Source organism: Elephas maximus, chromosome 10 (assembly GCF_024166365.1).
Source record: "Elephas maximus indicus isolate mEleMax1 chromosome 10, mEleMax1 primary haplotype, whole genome shotgun sequence".
In the NCBI taxonomy this organism is placed as follows: domain Eukaryota; kingdom Metazoa; phylum Chordata; class Mammalia; order Proboscidea; family Elephantidae; genus Elephas; species Elephas maximus.
Window position 1 is genome coordinate 69,573,702 of NC_064828.1, and position 21,856 is coordinate 69,595,557.

Consider the following 21,856-nt stretch of genomic DNA (forward strand, 5'->3'; position numbering starts at 1 on the left):
TCTTGTCTAAAATAAAGCACGAAGCAAAAATGTGTTAATACTGAAAATGTGACTGAAATAGCACTTTTTCAAGTACAAATGTGTTAAAGCCATCTCACTACAATGTCTAAAAGAGTTATATATATTTTTTACTAATTATTATAAGTCAATACAGATTTTTAATGGTCTTACTTATGTTTCTGAGCCTATCTGCAAGCTTGATGTTTGTGTGTACGTACCTTGAAGTCTTTGGCACATTTCCTGTACTCAGCTACATCACAAATTGCTAACATGCCACCCATACAACTGTAAGAATATTGTTGAAGATGCTCATAAATAAGTCGATGAAAACGTACTCCAAGTTCCATCAAAACTGTATCCACATTCTTGCCATCCATGGAATTTTTAATCTTTTCCACTTGTTTTCTTACATAAGCACAGACTTTTACACAGGCCTGTAAAATTTTTTCTATACTTATTATATAGAAATATTTACCAGTCTAACTAAAGAGAAAATATACGTAGTTTCTCATTAATCTCTAGGTATTAAAAAAAGACCTTAAGAGCACAGTAGGATACAATGAAAATATTAACCAAGATATCAACAAAGCAGGTATTCTTACTAGCAAGTTGAATCATTTTGCTTACATTAGTATACTGAATCAAAACATTGTTTTCATCCTCTGGCTTAAAATCTGTTTTCTTTTGTTCTGCAGCCAAGATATGCTTCATCTGTCCAATCATACAATTCAATGTCCTAGAGAATTAAAAACACAATGTATTTAATCCATTTATTTTATATTTCATTTTTATTTACATTACTTATACTAAGGTAATTTAATATTATTTAATTTCCTATCATCCTAAAACATTTTTGCTATTGTTTTAGATTTTAGAAAAGTAAATTCAGGTCTTGATATCAAAGAGTTCTTAGCTTTATTATCTTCATGCTCAAAAAAGAGGGTAAAGATTCACTTGTCCAATACTTTATATTTAAGACAATATTAAGGATCTCAGAGACTTGTCACTTATTTTCTTAATACCTAAGAATCTTCAATGGCAAAATTATATAGAAAGAATGCTTAGGAAAGTGTGAAGACAGAGGGCTTCTTGAACAATGGCGGATGAGAGGAACATGAATCTCACTGACTAAGGAAATGCAGAAGGATAGACAAGTGGTACTGAAGACCCAGCTGAGAAATGAGGCATGGGTTGGTAATGGCACCAATATGTATGCGATATCCTCCAACAGCAATCAGGCATCCAGCTATGAGAAAAAAAGAAACTGCACTGATGCAGAGTTTAAGGTCTATAAGGCAGTTGTGGTTGAAGAAAATAGATTTTAAGGTACTTACGAGGGAGTAATACAAGACATGGGCCAAGTCATCTAAGTACAATAATGAAGAAAATAAAGCTAGGAAAAGGGTGGTAAATTGGCAGAAGATGAAGACACCAAGGTCTTGAGGGCCTGCTAAGGTCAGAAAATTGATATATGGAGAATCAAGGAACTGGACTAATAGGAGGTTGTTGGTATAAAGTGGGATTTCAGGTTCAAGGCTTTTATTACCAGTCAAAACAAGGTCCAGTGGGTCATGGGAGTGGGTAGGTAAAGTGGAGATAATCAAAAAAATGAATGGATCACTTACATGGATGTGGAAATAAGCTAAGAATTAAGGCTAAAAGAAAGGTTGTGAGCCAGGTGCCCAAATCCTTATTAAATGTAGTGGGCTGACATGATTGATAGACAACAGCAATGAGAAAGGGAATATGATGGTGTAACTAGATTCAAAGGCAAAGGAGTTTTGGCCTAGTAGTAGATTAATACTGGTCTGAATGTATCAGCAGGGATGTAGGTGAACGCTGAGCTGAGTGCACCTCATGGCCCATGCTACACAGATATGGGAGAATTAGAGGTTCACACTTAAGGGAGCTCCCGAGACCACTGTGCCTTCAATGTATTAACTACTGCAAAGATTTGCAGACTATACAGATGGAAAAAATTATACACTTTATAAAGAAGAAAACTAAGAAATAGATATTTCAAATATTTTTGAAAACTTAATGTATCCAACCTTCCTGACTCCCCAAAAATGATTTTCAGGTATTCTGAGGTGAAGCAAAGAAGAAATGGACTTAAGTTTTTAATATGAAGGATTTAAATTAGGAAAATACATACTTCTTGGCAGTGATGATTATAATGTGTTACATGTTAATTTACAGAAAATGTATAAATATAATGTATTAAATGAAGTTCTGTATATGTATAATTTAATGTGGTTCTGACTAAAAACAAAGCCAAAGACCAATTTTTAGAATTCTTGTATGCATATAATTCTTCAGCAAACTAGTTTAAATAATTCATTCTATAATATCTGTATATTTTTCCAGTTTTATTCCCTTACGATTGCTTTAAGGTAGTTCTCAACCTTGGTGCTAAAACCAATTTGGGAAGTGAGTTGCAAGTAATTTGTTACTACCAATAAAGTAAGAATTATTTACTTCTTTTGTAAATTGGGTTGAATTCCAAGGTTATCCTTGTAACAGTACTGTCACTAACTTGCGTTCAAATATGCTTTCTTGAGTACAAGAGAAAGGAGTAGAAATACAGCAAATAAAAAAGAAATACCCAAACTTTAGTAGCATGGGCTCATCTTGTACAAATACTTAATTTCTTTAAACCTTCATTCCTGTAAAATGGAAGTAGAAATTCCTACCTAATGCATGAAATTATATAGGTAAAGGCTCTTGCACTGTGCCTGGCACATAGGAAATGCTCAATAAATGGTAGTTATTATCATCATCACTAAATATTAACTCAAGGGGTGTGCTACGCATTTGGCCACTGTCTCAGAGATAGAGACCCATGCTCTATGTTATAAAAAGGTAATTAACTACAATAAACATTATAAAAATCTGCTGTGTGTAGTTTGCACCACTTAACAGAAGTTACCCTTAGAGAATTAATATAAGTATTGAATTTAAAACATCTCATATATAAACCTGAAAATTCTACATTAAAATGAAATCCTTTACGTTACACGCCAATTTTTTTAAGGCAGTTGGCGTGTGTGTGAGTGACAGAGAGTGAGTATGTGTGTGTATATCTTGTGGGGGGTGTCAAAAAGGTTTTCAATTGAAATTGGTTTAAAAGTAAATCTACACAAACTTACTTCCAGAAATAATAAACTTGGGAATATAATAAAAATAACTTTCTAATAAGGAATGAAAGCAATATATAAATGTGAAATCAACTGTTACAGCAAAACTGTGGAATTAAGTTTTTTTTCTTTTAAAAATGGTTTTAATGGTATGATAGTATTTTTACAATTAAAAAAAAAAGAAGAGTCCAAAAGAAAACATAAAACAAGCAACTTACCTATCAATGCCAGTATCCAATTTCATCTCCATTTGTTCAATTATTTCTTTTTTCTTCTGAAGGCATTCTGATAACTTAGGAGAAGAGCTATTGAATATTTAAAAGGAAGAAACCACATTACTGAAAGTCTAATAATGTACAAAAGTTTTTCACATATATATTGTACTCTTATACATTTATAAACACATATACATAAATATGGAAACCCTGGTGGTGTAGTGGTTAAGAGCTATGTCTGCTAACCAAAAGATTGGCAGTTCGAATCCACCAGGCGCTCCTTGGAAACTCTACGGGGCAGTTCTACTCTGTCCTATAGGGTCACTATGAGTCAGAATCGACTCGAAGGCAATGGGTTTGGTTTTGGTTATACATAAATATACATTATCTCAATTTTTCCCAAATCCAAGAAACATATAAGTAGTAATTATTTAGAATTCATTATGCCCAATTCAGAGCCCTGATGGTGGAGTGGTTAAGTGTTTGACTGCTAACCAAAAGGTTGGCAGTTCAAATCCACCAGCTGCTCCTTGGAAATGTATGGGGCAGTTCTACTCTGTCCTATAGGGTCGCTATGAGTCAGAATCAACTCGGAGGCAATGGGGTTTTTTTTTTTTTTTATGCCCAATTCATTACAATAGTCACATTAGGAAAAATTAACCCATTTAAAAAGAAGTAAAAGGAACACTTAGACTTGCCATTATCATTTCTGGGGAGATACTCCTTAAGAATATAAATATTTGATTTTTAAATTTTGGATTCGGTTTCCTTTGCAACTAAATATCTGGTATAATGTTGTTGTTGGAGCCCTGGTGGCACAGTAGTTAAAAGCTCAGGCTGCTAACCAAAAGGCAGGCAGTTCAAATCCACCAGCCGCTCCTTACAAACCCTATGAGACAGTTCTACTCTGTCCTATAGGGTCACTATGAGTCAGAATCGACTCAATGGCAACGAGTTTGAGTTTCTGGGTTGTTGTTAGGTGCCGTTGAGTTGATTTCAACTTACAGCAACCCCTTGTCACAGAGTAGAACTGCCCTACATGATTTTCTAGTCTGTAACCTTTACAAGAGCAGACTGCCAGGTCTTTCTCCCATGGAGCCATTAGATGGGTTCGAACTGCCAACCTTTTGGTTAGCAGCCGAGTGCTTAACTGTTGCGCCACCAGGGATCCTAAATATCTGGTATAATAGGAGAAAAGTCACAAGGTACCATCAGTTGAGAAAATACTAAATCACGCAGGTTAAAATTTGGAGGCTAACAGCCACAGTTGTGTTTAGTTTATCTAAATTACAAAAAAACATCTGACAATCTATTTGCCTTCTGAACACCACCTAAATGTCAAAAACACCCAAAATGTTAAGGGATTCACAACTCTAATAACTCTGCTATGTGGCACAACAGCTCTTTAAAAATTCTCAAAGATGCCTTTCAAAGCATACTATTTTGTAAAGCATGTTCTTATATGTGCTATCTTGTTCAATGCTCCCAAGTTTTAATAGTTCTTTTTTTATATACATTAATGTGAAGATATAAATCAAAGCTTACTTACTCATAAAATCAGTCTTATCAATCTCATAAAATTTTTGTCTTTTTAACTGTAACAAATGGGTACAAGTGGACGGCAACCGTAGAATCTTCTGAAGGGTGTCAAATGCATTTGGTTTCACTGAACTAGGGTCTTCCGACCCATCAGATTTAGGTTTATGACAGAGTCAGCCTTTCCAAATACACCAAAACAAATACCACAGTAGGAAGAGGAAATAGGGAGGCAAGGAAGGAGGAAAGGAACTTTTACATTTTATTTCACATTTTCTTGTCCTGTTTGAAGTTTTTATGAGCATGTTTTACTTTTATAATTAGCAAAAGGCATCTAGCGTAAGTCTTATAATAAAAACCCACTGCTGTCAAGTCGATTCCAACTCATAGTGACTACAGGACAGAGCAGAACTGCACCACAGAGTTTCCAAGGAGCACCTGGTGGATGTGAACTGCCAAGCTCTTGGTTAGCAACTGTAGCTCTTAACCACTACACCACCAAGGTTTCCAAGTCTTATAATACTCACTGAAATATCAAGGAAAATCAGAGCTTTTGACTAACCTTATTAGTGGCATGAGGTGATCATTAAATTGCTTGTCAAAAAGATGAAAAATAGTATTGGCCTGTTGTACAACATCCAAAAAATAGAGATTTGCATTCTTAGAATCTGAAGAAGGAATTCCTAAAATTGGAAGATACACACACACACACACACACAAATATATTAGAATCATACTGAAAAATTCATTGTGGCAACAGAAAAAAGGACACTTTATACATATTAACATGGATAAAAATAATGGTTGTTTCAATAAACCAGCAATTGTATGTTTGTGGAAAGAATAAAATTAAGCTTGTTAATATCTTAATAAAAATAGATCCAAAATTATTTTTATACCCAAATTTCCATTATCTACTCAGTCTTCATATTTTGTTGATACTGTATAAACCAAATAATAAAGACCAATGCACAGACCATCTTGGCCCCTACCTTCTCCTCTGCCTTTCCTACTCTCTGGTACCAGTGATTCACAGGAACCATGAATACACTTCCACCATTTTTCCTAAAACCAGACCTCGCTATCTCTGATAAAAGTTAAAGTAACTTTCTTATTTGTGTCCCTGGTTTGAGTCTTTTCATTCTTTATTCTATATACTGCCACCACAGTAATGTGCCCAAACGTAGCCTTAAATATTTCACTCACTGCGCTCTCCACTCTTTCCTCAAAAATCCTCAGTCTCCTCATCATCCACAAAATAGACTCTGGATTTTCAGCATGTAATTAAAGCATTCCACATTCTGACCTCAAGAGTCAGCTGAGCTCTCCAGATTTCAGTTTTTTCCTTTTTGTAAAAGAGTAATAAATAAACTCTAAGGTCCTTTTTAGCTCTAGATGTTTATGTTTCTAGCTAAAATTAAAAGGCATAACAGACTAGGAAAAATATTACCAGCAAAAGAGAAAATAAAAGTATAATAACTAAGAGTTCTTTTATAGGATGGTGATTTTTTTCAAAGTTTTAAAAATGAAAAACAAAGGTTTTTCTCCCACAAAAGACACAATCACCAATTTAAAGGCTGTAACACAAACTTAAAAGAGAGAAAAATAAAACCAACACATATGTAGAAAATACTAGTCTTTTCTATTAATGAAAGAAATGACAATCAAGGCAATATTGATACATGTTTTTAACCACTAAATTATTTACATTTTTAAAGAATATTTAATGGTATGCAGAAAAACTGGTGCAGTTGTACATGCCAGTAACAGGGCAAATTGATTAAAAAAATACAAAAAGAACTTTAGGAAGTTTGTATGTATCAAATTTTTAAAAATCTTTATAACACACTTTAACCTGGTATTTTATCCAAAGGAAATAATTCAAAATAGGGAAAGCACTTGAAGCTTTTATTTACCAAAAACCTGAAAGGAACCAAAGTATCTAATAATGGGAAACGGTAAACACTAGAATATACGTGTAGGACAGAACTTTATGCAATCATTAGAAATTATGACAATGGGTAGTGACTAATTAGCTGCATGGAGAATGCTTATGAACATAAGGAACCTTTCCATTCTACAAAGAAATTTCTAAGTCCTTCCAATTTGAGAATATTGCTATTAAAATGATGATGCTAAGTTCCCATACTAGCTAAATAACAATTCCTTCATACCGCAGATTCAAATTGATGTTAGTTACTTTTTGTTCATTAGCTTCTTTAATCTTCATAACATCTTTGAGGTGAGCTTTATTATCCCAGTACATGTTATGGACCATTAAGTCATCTGCAAGTGGCAAGTGTTAAATACAAGATGTCAAGGATCTGCTGCAATTAAGTAAAGAAAACCCATTGCTGTCGAGTTGATTCTGACTCACAATGACCCTACAAAACAGAGCAGAACTGCCCCATACGATTTCCAAGGAGGCCTGGTGGGTTCAAAATGCCGACCTTTTGGTTAGCAGTCATAGCTCTTACCCGCTACGTCACCATGGTTTCCAAGTAAAGAAAAAAAAAAAAAAAAAGCAGGATACAAATGCCTATGTACATCAAGAGAGCAGCTACAAAAAAGTTGGTTTAGAGTAAACCACAGTTGAGCCAAGTGAGTGAACCTCAGGTAATTTTGCTTCGATATTGAAGCCTTACGGAATGACGTTATACAGATTCAATAAAGATCTTCTGAGTACTATGTGCTTTCTAGGTGCTAAAATGTAAGTGAGTAAGACTTACAGTTCCTACCCACTGCCTGGAATATTCTTTCTCCTTCACTTCATTGAGATCTCTGGTTCGTATGTCCTCAGAGAGACATTACTTTCTCTGACCACCTTTCTAAAAAAGACTTCTGCCCCTGAACCCCCTGTCCTACCTCCTCACTACTGTTTTCTATTCCCTTACCCAACTTTATTTTTTCTCACTGTACTTCCTATTTGTTTATTGTCTATTTCTTCACAACAATACAAGCTCCATGAGTGTAGGAGTAAGCACAAAATAAGTACATATTGAATGAAAGGCAGACATTAACTTGAAAAATTTTACACTGTGATAAGTGCAGGAAAAAAAGTTAATTTAATGATGAGATAATGAGTAACTGGGCTGGAAAAGGAGGGCTGCTTTAGCTAGGGTGATCAGCAAAGGCCTCTCTGAGAAGGTGACATCTGAGGAGAAGGCTGAAAAGTCAGCTAGGAGAGGAGTGGAGGTAAAAGGGCTTAAGGGATGGGAAAACACCAAGTGCAAAGGACCTGAGTGAGAAAAAAGAATGAAGGCCAGAGTAGCTGGGGCAGTAAGGGAAAGTACAATATGAAATGAGGATGAATACGTAAGAAGAGGCCAGATCACAGTGGGCCTTGTAAACCACGGCTTTGTAAAAAAGTTTGTTCTTGTTTTGACCCTAAGAGTATTGGGAAGTCACTCAAGGGTCTTAGACAAGGGAATGATAATTAAACTGGCTGTTGGGTGGAGTCAGTAATTTGTGGAGGCAAGAACGGACACATGGAGGCCAGTCAGGAGTGGAGAAAGATGAGAGCGTATAAACTAGGGTGGTATCAATGGAGACAGAGATGAACATACATTATGTTGGGAAATAGTTACTGACAGGATGTGGTGATAGACTGGCTATCAGAGTTGATGAAATGGAAGAATTAAGAACACTCGTGATCTTGAGACTTAAGCAACTGATAGATGGTATTATTTTTTGAGATAGGAAAGAATGGGAGAGAACAGGTTTAGGTGGAAGAGAAAGTGTTTCATTGTGGATGTGCTAAATTTGAGACATGCGCTGAACATCCAGGTAGAGAGGTCAGTGGGCAATTGGATTAATAACACTGTTGTTACTAAGGGGAAAGATGATTGTTATCCTATTAATACCAGTAAACCCAAAAGACCGAAAGCAAAATAAATTTAATATGAATCTATTCCTTTCCAGGCTTATTTTTTAATATTTTCCTTTCTAAAGCTTATATTACTTAAATCCCCCAACCAGAATTGCTCTCACCTCCACTTCTCCTCCCTTGGCATTGTATAATTCAGCATCATAATATATTCTGCCATACAGTGTAGTGACTTATATAACCTACCAGGCCCTGCTGGATGTAAACAATATGAGGGAACTGTGTCTTCTGCATACCTTTCAGCACTTGGAAAATCCTTATATTACAGAACCTCAGAAAGCATTATTCATTGTACTGATCTGAATACGAAATACAGAGATAACTATATAAAAAATAGTATGCGTGTAGTTTAACCAAGAAAGATTTTATCAAAGTATAACACAAATGTACTTACCAGCAAGCCCTGTTTCCAAAGCATAATCAATATGCTCAATACATAAAAATTCCACAAGAATGGTAAAAACTCTAAAGGCATTCCTTGGTAAATCAGAAGGATCAGAAAGCTTTAAAACAAAAAACAATACATCATTCCTCATGTTTACCTTCTAAAAAGTCCAACTCTTTTTTTTTTTTTTTTTAGCAATTTTGTGTAAGACACAGACAGTATTTTAGGTATCAAAATGACAACTCACCTTCATGCACCCTCTGAAGGTAATGCTTATTATCTGTTGTAAAAAGCTGGGAGTTGATGAATAAGTTTATAACCCACTTTAACTCTCTACTGATTATAAACTAATTTGGTCCTGGTCTTCTTAGTAACTACCCCAACGTTTACCCCTTATCAGTCTCTTTACCCCAACCATTACCTCCCTCCTTTGTTCATTGATGCTCAGCAAATGCCTGTACCTTCTTCACAAGCCATAAGGAATAAATTCAACTTCTCACCCTCTTCCTGTTTACATTCTTACATCCGTACATAATTGATAGAACAGGTACACAGAAAATTGGTTAAGGATATAGAAGATTTGAACAACACTACCAGTCAACTGGACCTACCTGACATTTATAGAGCACGCTACCCAAAAACATCAGAATGCACATTCTTTCCAAGTACACACAGAACAGTTACCAACATGGACCATAAAAACCAAAACCAAAACCAAACCCGCTGCTGTTGAGTTGATTCTGACTCATAGAGACCCTATAGGACAGAGCAGAATTGCCCCATAGGGTTTCCATGGAGCAGTTGGTGGATCTGAACTCCTGACTTCTGGTCGGCAGTGAGCTCTTAACCACTGCGCCACCAGGGTTGGCATAATCAAGGCTAAAAAAAACAAGTCACAGTAAACTTAAAAATCAGTTCTCATCATACAAAGTATGTTCTCTGGCAATAAAATCAATTTTGAAATCAATAACAAAGATATCTGAAATTTCCCCCAATATTTAGAAACTAAATTCACGCACTTCTAAATCACTCTTGGAGCCCTGGTGGTGCAGTGGTTAAATCATTCAGCTGTTGACCAAAAGGTCAGTGGTCTGAACCCACCAGCAGCTCCGTGGGATAAAGATGTGGCAGTCTGCTTCTGTAAAAATTACAGCCTTAGAAACCTTATGGGGCAGTTCTATTCTGTCTTATAGGGTGCAAAGGAGTCAAAATTGACTGCAGGGTAATGGGATTTTTTGGGAAATCATCCTTGGACCAAAAGAAAAAAGGAAAATTAAAAAGTATTTTGAATTGAATGAAATAAAACACTACATATCAAAATTTGTGGGATGTACCTCAACTAGTACTTACCCAAGCCCATTGCCATCGAGTCGATTCCGACTCATAGCGACCCTATGGGACAGGGTAGAACTGCCCCATAGAGTTTCCAAGGAGTGCCTGGCGGATTCAAACTGCTGCTTCTTTGGTTAGCAGCCGTAGCACTTAACCACTACGCCACCAGGGTTTCCAGCTAGTACTTAGAACTAGTACTTAGAAGGAAATTTATAGGACTAAAAATCTGTATTAGTAAAAAAGGTCTCAAATTAATGACTTCGGCTTCCACCTTAAAAAGCTAAGATATAGGCAAATGAAACCCAAGTTAATAGAAGAAAGGAAAAAATAAAGACAAGAGTGGGAATTGATTAGATACAAAATAGAAAAATAACCAAGAAAAATCAATGAAAACCAAATGCTGGTTCTTTGGGAAGATCAGTAAAATTGATTAACCTCTAGGTGGATTAATCAAGAAAAAAAGAGACAAAAATTACTGGTATTAGAAGTGAAAGAGGTGACATCATGATAGATTCTATAGCTATTAAGAGGACATTAAGAAAATATTATAAACATCTTTATAAAAATAAATTCAACAACTTATACGAAATATACAAATCCTTTAAAAGACACAAACTACCAAAGTTCACTTAAAAAGAAGTAGACAATCTGAATAGCCCTATATCCATTTAAGAAATTGGATTTTTAGTTAAAAACCCTCACAAAGAAAACTGCAGGTTTAAATGACTTTACTGGTGAATTTTAACGAACGTTTAAGGAAGAAATAATGCTAACTCTACACAAACTCCTCTGGAAAATTGAAGAGAAGGAAATACTTCCCTACTCATTCTATGAAGCTAACATTATCCTGATAGCAAAGCTAGATGGAAGATATTACAAGGAAAAAAACCATAACACAATAGCTCATGAACATAGGTGTAAAAATTCTTAACAAAATTGTAGCAAACCTAATCTAAATAAGTAGGATAATACACAATGACAAAGCAGGGTTTACCAAAGGAATGAAAGGTTAACATTTGAAAATAAACATAATTCACCATAGTAACTGAATAAAAAGAAAGCATGTGACAAAATTCAACATCTAATACTTATAAAAATACTCAAAAAACTAGGAATAAAGATTTTTTTCAACTTGATAAAGAGCATCTACGAAAAACCTAAAGCTAGCATCAAAACCCTATGGAGCACAGTTCTACTGACTCATATGGCAACACCATGAGTTGGAACTGTCTCTATGGCAACTAGTTTAGCACCATGATGAAAAACTGAATGCACTACCTGGAGGTGAGGAATAATGTAAGGTGGTTTTCTCACACAACTTCCACTCAACATTGCAATGGAAGTTCTAGCCAGTGCAAGAAAGAAGAGAACAAATTACAGAATAAGTAAAACGGCTTTTATTGGCAGGCGGTATGACAGTCTATACAGAAGAGCCTATGGAATCTACAAAAAAGCTACTAGAACTAATAAATGAGTTTAGTTAGTTGCAGGGCACAAGAACTAATACGTGAGTTTAGTTAGTTGCAGAGTACAAAAAATCAATTGTATGTGTATATACTTTTTTTCCATTTGCTGTTGAGTCAACTCCAACTCATGGCGACTCTATGTGTGTCAGAGTAGAACTGTGCTCCACTGAGTTTTCAATGGCTGGTTTTACAGAAGTAGTTAGCCAGGCATTTCTTCGGAGATGCTTCTGGGTGGACTCGAACTGCCAATCTTTTGGTCAGCAGCTGAGTGAGTTAAACATTTGCACTAACAATGAACTGTCAGAAACAGAAATAGAAAAAAAAAAAATGCCATTTACAACAGCATTATAAATATGAAATACTCAGGAACAAACCCTCTATGTTGAAAATTACAAAACATAGCTGAGAAAAATTAAAGAAGGCCTAAATAAATGGACAAACTATGTTCATAGACTAGAAGAACAGATATTTATAAGATGTCAGTTTTCTAGGTACTCCCTCTCTCCTTATCATCCAAGGTTATAGTCTAACATATTTCAAACTGAATTGGAAATAGAATGATTATACCAAAGTTCCTATATACTAAGCTCATACATTAGACACGGCATTTAGTGCTCTGGAAGTGACTGAGAGCAGCTAAGCAGTGAGTATGGGTAAAGAGGACAAGATGTCTGGAGAATGTAACCCTGAGGCATGTGAACATTTAGAGGGTAGTAGGAAGAAGAGAGGAGTCCTGGGTGATGTAAACAGCTAAAGTGCTCAACTGCTAACCAAAGGTTGGAGGTTTGAGTCTACTCAAGGGTACCCTGGAAGAAAGGCCTGGTGACCTATTACCAAAAAGAAAAAAAAAATCAGCTATTGAATGGTATTCTTGACTAGTATTCTTTAAAATACTGTTAAGAGAATAAAAGGACAAGGCTCAGACTGAGAGAAAAGATACGCAAATCACATCTGATAAATGAATTGTAGCCAAATTTTAAAAAAGGGCAAGATTTGAACACTTCACCAAAGAATACATGGATGGCAAATAAGCACATAAAATATAATGAACATCATTAGTCATTAGGCAAATGGAAACTAAAACTGCCATGAATTGTTAGTACACACCCTATTAAAAAAACTGCCTTAAATTAAAAAGACTGACCATATGAGGTGTCGGCAATCATGTGGGGCAGCTGGAACTATCATACATTGATGGTGGGGATGTGAAATGGAACACTCACTTTAGAAAAGTTTGGCAATTTCTTAAAAGTTAAACAATAACCTACCATATGACCCAGCCATATCATCCCTAATTATTTACACATGAAAAATGAAAGCACTTGTCCATAAAAGACATGTACATAATTGTCCACAGCAACTTTATTTGTAATAGCCAAACACTAGAACCAAGTCAAATGTACATCAATAGATAAATGGACAAATTGCGGTATATCCATAAAATAAAACAGTACTCAACAATAAAAAGAAACAAACTATTAATATACATAATGACATGGATGAATCAAAGTAATCATGCTAAGTAAAAAAAGCCAGACAAAATATAAGTTCATCCATATATAATACCATTTATATAAAATTCTAGAAAATGCAAACCAAAATATGACAGAAAGTAGAGCAGTAGTTCAGTGGTTCCCCATCACCCATTTGGATGTGTCAAATCTTAACATTTTTCCACATGTGTTTCATATTTTTTTCTTTTTTGGGCGGGAGAGTACAAAATTATATTACAATGGTTAAGGTCCCTTGTGAGTTCTCTGGGTGGCTCATATGGTTAAGTGTTAGACTACCAACCCAAAGATTGGAGGTTCAAACCCACTCAGAGGTGCCTTAGAAGTAAGGTCTGGCAACCTGCTTCTGAAAGGTCACAGCCTGGAAAACCCCAGGAGTGCAGTTCTGCACTGCACACATGGGGTCGCCATGAGTCAGAATGGACTAGACAGCAACTAACAACAAAACAACAGGTCCCTTGAGTACCCCTCCCTCAGGGCAACCACTATTCTGAATTTATCATTCTCATGCTTGCTTTCACACTTTTATGTTTTCTGTGTGTGTGTACATATACACATGTACATGCACATATCCCTAAATAATATACAGTATTATTTTTTAAACTTTATATAGTAATATTATGCTGAATGTATTTCTCCCCACCTTGTTCTTTTCACTCAACATTGTATTTTTATATTTATTCATCTTAATACATGTAAATTTAGTTCATTCATTTAAACTGTTGTACAGTTTAAGTCTATGAACAATACTACTTTATCAATTCTCTTTTTGATAGACACTTAGTTTGCTTTTACTTTTTCACTATGATAAACAACGCCACTATGAACTTCAGTCACATCATGTGTACATGAGTTTCTCTAAGAAACTGCCAAATTACTCTCCAAAGTAACTATACCAATCTTCACTCCCACTGGCAATGTGTAAGAATTCCTGTTCTTCACATCCTTACCAATACTTGTATTAACAGACTTCGTAATTTTTGGCAACCTAATGAAAATGAGATGGTATTTCCTATTTTAATTTCCCTAATTATTAATGAGACTATCTTATTGGCAATTTACATTTCCTTTTATGTAAATTGCTTATGGGTCTCCTCTGTTTTCTATTTGTATTTCTATATATAAACAGTTGCAGTCAAGTCGATTCTGACTCATGGTGACCCCATGTGTGTCAGGATAGAGCTGTGCTCAATAGGGTTTTCAATGGCTAATTTTTCAGAAGGAGAACAGGAGGCCTTTCTTTCAAGGTGCCTCTGGGTAGACTAGAACCTCCAACCTATGTATACTTTACATTGATTTACTGTCCCTCAATATAAATATGTAAACCATATAAATCAATATAAATTAAAAAATTAAGACTACCTCAACTCTCAATTCTACTACTTAGGAGCTATATATCTCAGTTTCTTCATCAGTAAAATAGGAATAATGATAAGCATGCAGGGTTGTCATGATGATTAAATGAGTTTATATACTTAAGTGCTTAGAATAGAGCCTGGAACACAGTACGTACCCTAAAATTATTAGCTATTATTATTTGTTTTAAATAATCTTCTGCTAGTAATAGTGGTTACAAATAACCTTCTTATACGCTATTTATTTTGTTTAAAGTGTGTTTGTTGTAAAGAAATTCTAAAAAATCTTTCCCTGTGATGTCGTCTTTTTTTTTTTAAATTGTGCTTTAGGAAAAGTTTACAGAACAAATTAGTTTCTCATTAAACAATTAATACACATAACATTCTCCCCTTCTCAACCCTGGGTTCCACACTACCAGCTTTCTTGTCCCCTCCTGCCTTCTCGTCCTTGCCCCTGGGCTGGTGTGCCCATTTAGTCTTGTTTTGTTTTATGGGCCTGTCTAATCTTCGGCTGAAGGGTGGACTTCAGGAGTGACTTTAGTACTGAGTTAAAAGGGTGTCCAGGGACCATACTCTTGGGGTTTCTCTAGTCTCTGTCAGGCCAGTATGGTCTGTGATGTCTGTGTTCTTAAAACACATTTCTGTCCCCAGTGGTCCATTTTTTTATGAAAAAGGTCTAACCCTCCTTTTCATATCCTGATTTAGTATCTTATAGACAAAAAATTTGATATGCTCAATTTTAATTTAAAGTTATATTAAAATATGTTCTAAATAATTTTAAAATAATTCTGTTCTCCAAAACAAACATCCTACCCCCTTTTTTTTTTTTTTAAATTACAAAAAATAGTTGCTTCTAACCAGAGGGTAGATGTTATTTCTAGTTTAAGCAAGGCAAAACTTAAATACACAACTGTACACTAATAACAAATTATAATCACTCTTACCCTATGACATCTTTCAAAGGCTTGTTTGGTTTCTTGTAAAAGATTAACCACAACTTCTTGGGACAGGAAAGTTTCCCCATGAGTATCGATACTTGGCCCCAGTGGTAAGTTGGTACGCTGTCGAATTCTTTCTTTCAAATCTTGAATACTAGTGTATCATACAGACAAACGGAAAAAAAAAAAAAAACACTTTATTATACTTTTCAAGTACTCTCAAACTTACTAGGAGCCTTGGTGGAGCAGTGGTTAAGAGCTCAGGCTTCTAACCAAAAGGTTGACAGTTTGAACCCATCAACCACTCCTTGGAAACCCTATGGGGCAGTTCTACTCTGTCCTATAGGGTCTCTAGGAGTCGAAAGAAAAATAGCCAGGAAACCTAAGTTCCAATCCCAGTAACTAGTTCTGTGAAGTGAAACAAGCCTTGACTTCTGAAGACTTATTATCTGAAAAATAATTTATAGTAAATGATCTCTGGAGTTTCTTTCAGATCTACAATTCTGACTCTACAGCCAAAATCTCCTCGTATATCTGGTTTCCTCAGGAAGTGAGCTATTCCAAATAGGTTAATATCCCAGATAACTAAAATGGTTCTGCTTAAAAACAAAACTTTAAAATTTTAACTACCTTTAACCATTTAAACATGTTGTACATTTTTTCACTATCTTAAGATATGTTGTTGTTGTTAGGTGCCATCAAGCTGGTTCTGCCTCATAGCGACCCTACAGCACAGACTAGAACTGCTAAAAAGTGGCTGGTGGATTTGAGCTGCTAACATTTTTGGTTAGCAGTAGAGCTCTTAGCCACTATGCCACCAGGCTCCATCTTGAGATATAGTAAACAAAATTTAACCCTTTCTTAGTGACTGGGGGTTACTTTGAACATTATATGGTGTTATCTAAAAGTTTACATGTTTTTTGCTTTTAAAATACATAGCTCCAGAAGACTATGATCTACTTTTTAAAAAAAACTGACTGTTCTTTAGTTTTTCTCTTCCCTTTCTTGCCACTGCCTTCCAGATGTTACCTCTTACTCCTAATTATAGCCTTTCCCTGATCATTATTTATGACAAACTATAAACAAAAACCTGATTAGGGTATGTATGTGTGTGGATTCTGGGCTCTGAGTACATAGCTCCTCAGAAGTTATTCTGTCTCCTAAAATCAACTAGGCTCCAGGTAGCTGACATCTGGATAACTGAGGTGCCACCAAGTCTTAGAGCAAATCATTTTCTTCTAATATGTGTGTAATCGCAGGCTTTCGGGTATTAATTCAATAATTTTATGCCAATGTTGTTAAAAAGCTCATCAGGTCAGGGTACCCAAATTGTTAACTATTTGCTATATATATATTTTTTAAGCCCACACCTGCAACAACAGTAAAAAAAATAATAAATGATGTACTTCCTAGTCAATAACCTGAAATAATTTACTCATTCTATTCTAAAAAAAGACAAACTATAAAATGTTTCATAATACTGGGATTCAGCTTAACATTTTAATCATGTTGTGACAGGTCATTTCAATATGCGGTTCAAAAGAAAGGATTTGATCAATGGTGTAAACAACCTGAGTTAAAGAGTTCTTTGACAGAATATTACAATGACAGTCAATATCTGACAAGTTTGTCCAAATATAATAGAATTCTGAATATCTTTAGTTTTAATTATTGTATTTAACAAAAACACTCACCCTCCCGTGCCAATGGATCTCTTTTGATGGTTTTTTGAATCATAATAGCGCTGCAGGATCATAGCACTTCTGCTTTTCAAATAACCAGTCTCCACCTCAATGTAGTTCTCCAAATAGGAAATGAAAATGGATTTGATAAGCTTAGACAAGAAAGTCTGTTTATCAGTACCTAAGTTAAACTCCATCAACTTGCTGGAAAGATTGGTGGTTCTTTTCAGGGAAAGGGGGGAAAAAAAGATTAATGTATATTTTAAGTATAATAATAATATTAAGGAATATGTATTTTTACAATGTGACTTTAATGACTTATGTTAAACCACCATTTCCTAAACCTTGGGAGGGTAATTAGGATGCAGAGAGCAGTTCTATAATGTTACATATAAAGTAGAATACACTATCATGAAAAAATTATGGTTTTGAGAACTGCCATAAAACTCCTAAGGATGACCTAGGAGAAGAAACTGAAGCAATAAACTAGTGTAGAAATAATAACAATGGCAGAACAGCTTCAAGTATGCTTCAATGCCACTCATCACGTGGTACCCAAGTCAGAGTACTGAGCGGTCTGATCTCTATTCACCTCTTTTGCCTTTGTCCACGTGGACTTCCCTCAAAGTTTCTATTTCTCATTATTGAAGATAGGGTCATAAGAGTGCTGTTGTCCAGACAAACTTACTTATTACGGTTACTTTTAAAAAAACCTCCTCCCAAAATGATGACACTGAAGAATAGCGATAGGATTGGAAAAAGCAAAGCAAAAAAAAAAAACCCAAATAAAACTTCTGATACAATTATCTCTAAGAGTAGCACTGCCATTTATATAAAGGCACAAGACAAATTCTCACATCAGATTTAAGGCTGAATTGTTATGAGTATGTCATTTCCTTTCACAATTTCTAAAGTTTTAATTGCATATAAATGTAATTACACTAATTTTAAGAAAATAATGACTGGTGAACTAGCTTTAGTTTCTAATTAAAACCAGAAACAAAATTCTTGAGTCTTCATTTAAAGAAAACATGGTTTTATGCTCCATAACATAAAGCATAACGTCTAATTCCTCAATGCGCTAAGAATGCTGCTCCTGTACAATAAAAAAAAAATTTTTTTTTCTAAAAAGCCAAACATTTTTAATGCTAAAAGGTATACTGCTATCTGACAAAGTGTTGTTCAAATATACCTGAATATACCCCCATTTTCTATTTTTTTAAGTAAAAAATATACCTTGTATACAGATCATATAGATTTTTGAGATACTGCTCCGCATCGAACTTTTTACATTCTTCTAACTGGTCTTTCACAAAACTCTATTAAAAAAAAAAAATCAATATTCTGTTAATAAAGAATATTACATTCTGACTTCTCTAGATACTTTTTCCTCTAAAATTACTCCACAATCTTGAGCTGTTCTGACTTAAAATCCAATTTAAAAGGCATTGCATAGAAGAAACTCATCATAAGAAGAAAACAGGTTTTTATTGATACTGCTTCTCATATTTAACTGCAGAAGATCCCCTATCAGTCTTGATAATATGTATAAAGAATTCAAAAATACCTTTTTGTTAGAAACCAGCATATCCTGCTTCAATAAAACCGAGGCTATACCAGCAGAGTCAATTCCTTAGAGAAGCGTTTCTCAAACTGTCAGGTTGACACTAGTATCCTTTGAAACATTAATAGGCATTACTCTGGGTTTACGGGTACTCTACAGTAGGGTTCCTTGGTCAGTAAACTTGTAAAATGCTGTACATTTCACTCCCACTTCCAGAGAATCACAATACACATTCGTACCTTAAGAGACTATTAAAAGTCCAGAACTGTGTTTAAAAAAACACGTATTTAATGTTGCTTAATCCGGTGGTTAACGTGGTTTAAGAAATGCTGCCTTAAAACACAGTGCTGTAGAAGTCAAGGCTGTAAATTAAATACCTTTTCTGTTTTTCTTTTCAAGTTAGTACCACGTTATTTAAAACCCTAAAGGCTACACTTGTAATTCCTGTTCAATTTCACAAATGCCCTGTTATCGGTCATGGTGAGGACTGGAAAAAAAAAAAACAACTAAAGTTACCCTACTATGATTTATTACTACTTTACTACTACTACACAGATTTCAAGCACATGTTCTGATGACACTTGGAGATTAGCACCTTTTATTTGGTGAACAATGAAACATTTTGTAACATGATATTCATATTCTTTTACCCTTAACTGGATAAGTAGATTACTATTCCTAAAGTCAGTACACTAGTAAACTAAGTTTTTAAAAATGTTTAAAATATAGGAAAGAAAAAACATATTGTCCTAAGAGCTACTTAATTTGTCATTGTTTAAAATTACCTGTAGCTTGATTTCAAATACATTTTGAATGAGTTTAGCCAGTACTGTTTCTGGATTACTAAAGATATCGCCAACTTGTTTGTTTACTCGTTGACAGAGTATTGCTGCATCTTCAAATATATCATTTCTCAAGTAGGCACCCTAAACAGCAGACATTTTACATAGTGAAAATACAGTTTTTAAAATGTAAATAAGCATTAAATAAAATCTAGTAAGTGTACTGTTATGTTACCTCCTGGCACTGCTTTATATAAACATCAACACAATGGGAATAACCCTACAAAAAGGAAAGAAACACATTGTTGTCACTGTCTAGGTTCAATTTTAATAATAATCTCAACACAAAGAAGCGTTATATGTAATAAAGCTATGCCTACATCCCAGTGAATAGCCAATAGTAATAGCTGCTGAACATAAATAAAATTAACTGTAGTGGGCCAATGACCTAACATAGGTGTCTTCACTTTACATGATAAATGATCAGTTGGTTCAGTTCATATCCTTGTTGGGCTTTAGACTGAAAGATGAAAATTGAGATCCCGCTAAATTCTTCATAGCAATTTTTGCCCTACGATCACCTAGGAGTCTCCTTCAACTCCAAATTACACACATGCATAGGCACACACAAAGAACAGGTCTTAAGGAAAGTTCTGATGTATATATATTTCCTCCTTCCTTCTCTTGAAGGCAAAGCATTTGTACTCCCTTGCTAGAATCCAGACAGAACAGTGCTTAACCCTTGAATGTGATAACCTAGAAATTTACTTTTAAAATTGAATTCTTTTTAACAAAATGTACTTAACACAAAATAATTTGTAATATTAAACTCAAAGTAACGGAATCTTTTGCCTACTAACAAATTATATAAAAATAAGTAAGCAATATAAAATACACTGTGGCCTCAAAGTCTATTCGCAATATTCATTCAGATATGTTACCCAAATGAAAAGTCTAACATTTCTCTGATCTGATACAAATACAAAGAAACAGGCTGAAGGAAGTACAATTTCTTTAAGCACCTGCTTTAAAAAATACATTCCCACACAGAGATTCTTTCCCTAGTTTAAATTCCAGGATGACAGTTCCACAATCATAGAGTCAATATTCCTTTGTATTACCACCTGAGATCCACTGAATTTAATTTAAGTCTTTGACTAGTCACATTCCATCTACCTCTCTGGTTCCTATATTTCAAATATTTAAGGTCAAGTCTTCTTGCTTTTGACCTATTTTTAACACATTTGATTGAAAAAGATATATTAACAAACAAAAAGGCTGACAACACGATTTTTTATATCTAGCTACATAAACATTCATTGGTAAAATACTAATATTATTGAATATAAAATCCTTATTTAAATAATATTAAATACCTAACATTTAAGATCATTTATGGATAAAGATATAGATTCGAAGTTTTCAAAATGATGAAAATTATTGCTATGTTAACTATTAGGAGATAATCAGAAACTATAATAGACAAAACTTTATATTATCTTCACAGCCTTAAAGACTGGCCTTCACTTTTACTATTTACCTTAAAATGAAGTAAAACTGCTGCTACTTCTCTCATTCTGGAGATCTCACCTCTTCTTTGAGCACTGGTAAACTCCTGAATCAGCTGGCATTCTAAATCATGGTACTTACCTAAAAATAAAAAGGGCAAAATTGTCACGAAAGGAGAGACTGAAAGGGCTGACTCAATAGGGGAAGAGCAGGTGGGAGTACGGAGTAAGATGTATGTAAGCTTATATGTGACAGACTGATTGGATTTGTAAATGTTCACTTGAAGCTTAATAAAAGTTAACAATAAATAAATAAATAAATAAATAAATAAATAAAAAGGAAGTTGTTTGGCTACAATGAGGCAGACAAGGTATCCGAGTTGTTTATGAGTATCTAAGTTATTTACAAATATAGCAACTACGGATCTAGCCTTCTTTTGAAAGAATTACAAAAACAACAAGAGATTATGAGTAGTTGCTCTAGCCACTACAACATAATGTGATATATAAATTTGTATTTTTGAAACACAAAAATATTCCAAATTGGTAAAATAGTTGA

At 34.6% G+C, this 21,856-nt stretch overlaps 1 protein-coding gene across 1 annotated transcript in view; it reads right to left on the reverse strand.

The window, feature by feature from the left end:
- EXOC5 (exocyst complex component 5) overlaps positions 1-21,856 on the reverse strand; it is a 57,152-nt gene that overhangs the window by 2,616 nt on the left and 32,680 nt on the right. The window contains exons 7-17 of the mRNA XM_049898064.1: positions 21,330-21,439; positions 20,025-20,069; positions 19,793-19,933; positions 18,680-18,762; positions 17,456-17,665; positions 15,768-15,915; positions 9,169-9,277; positions 5,451-5,571; positions 3,356-3,442; positions 628-736; positions 219-434 (exon numbers count right to left, since the gene is read on the reverse strand). Coding sequence (XP_049754021.1) covers positions 219-434; positions 628-736; positions 3,356-3,442; positions 5,451-5,571; positions 9,169-9,277; positions 15,768-15,915; positions 17,456-17,665; positions 18,680-18,762; positions 19,793-19,933; positions 20,025-20,069; positions 21,330-21,439 — 1,379 coding nt within the window. The remainder of the gene's footprint in view (positions 1-218; positions 435-627; positions 737-3,355; positions 3,443-5,450; positions 5,572-9,168; positions 9,278-15,767; positions 15,916-17,455; positions 17,666-18,679; positions 18,763-19,792; positions 19,934-20,024; positions 20,070-21,329; positions 21,440-21,856) is intronic.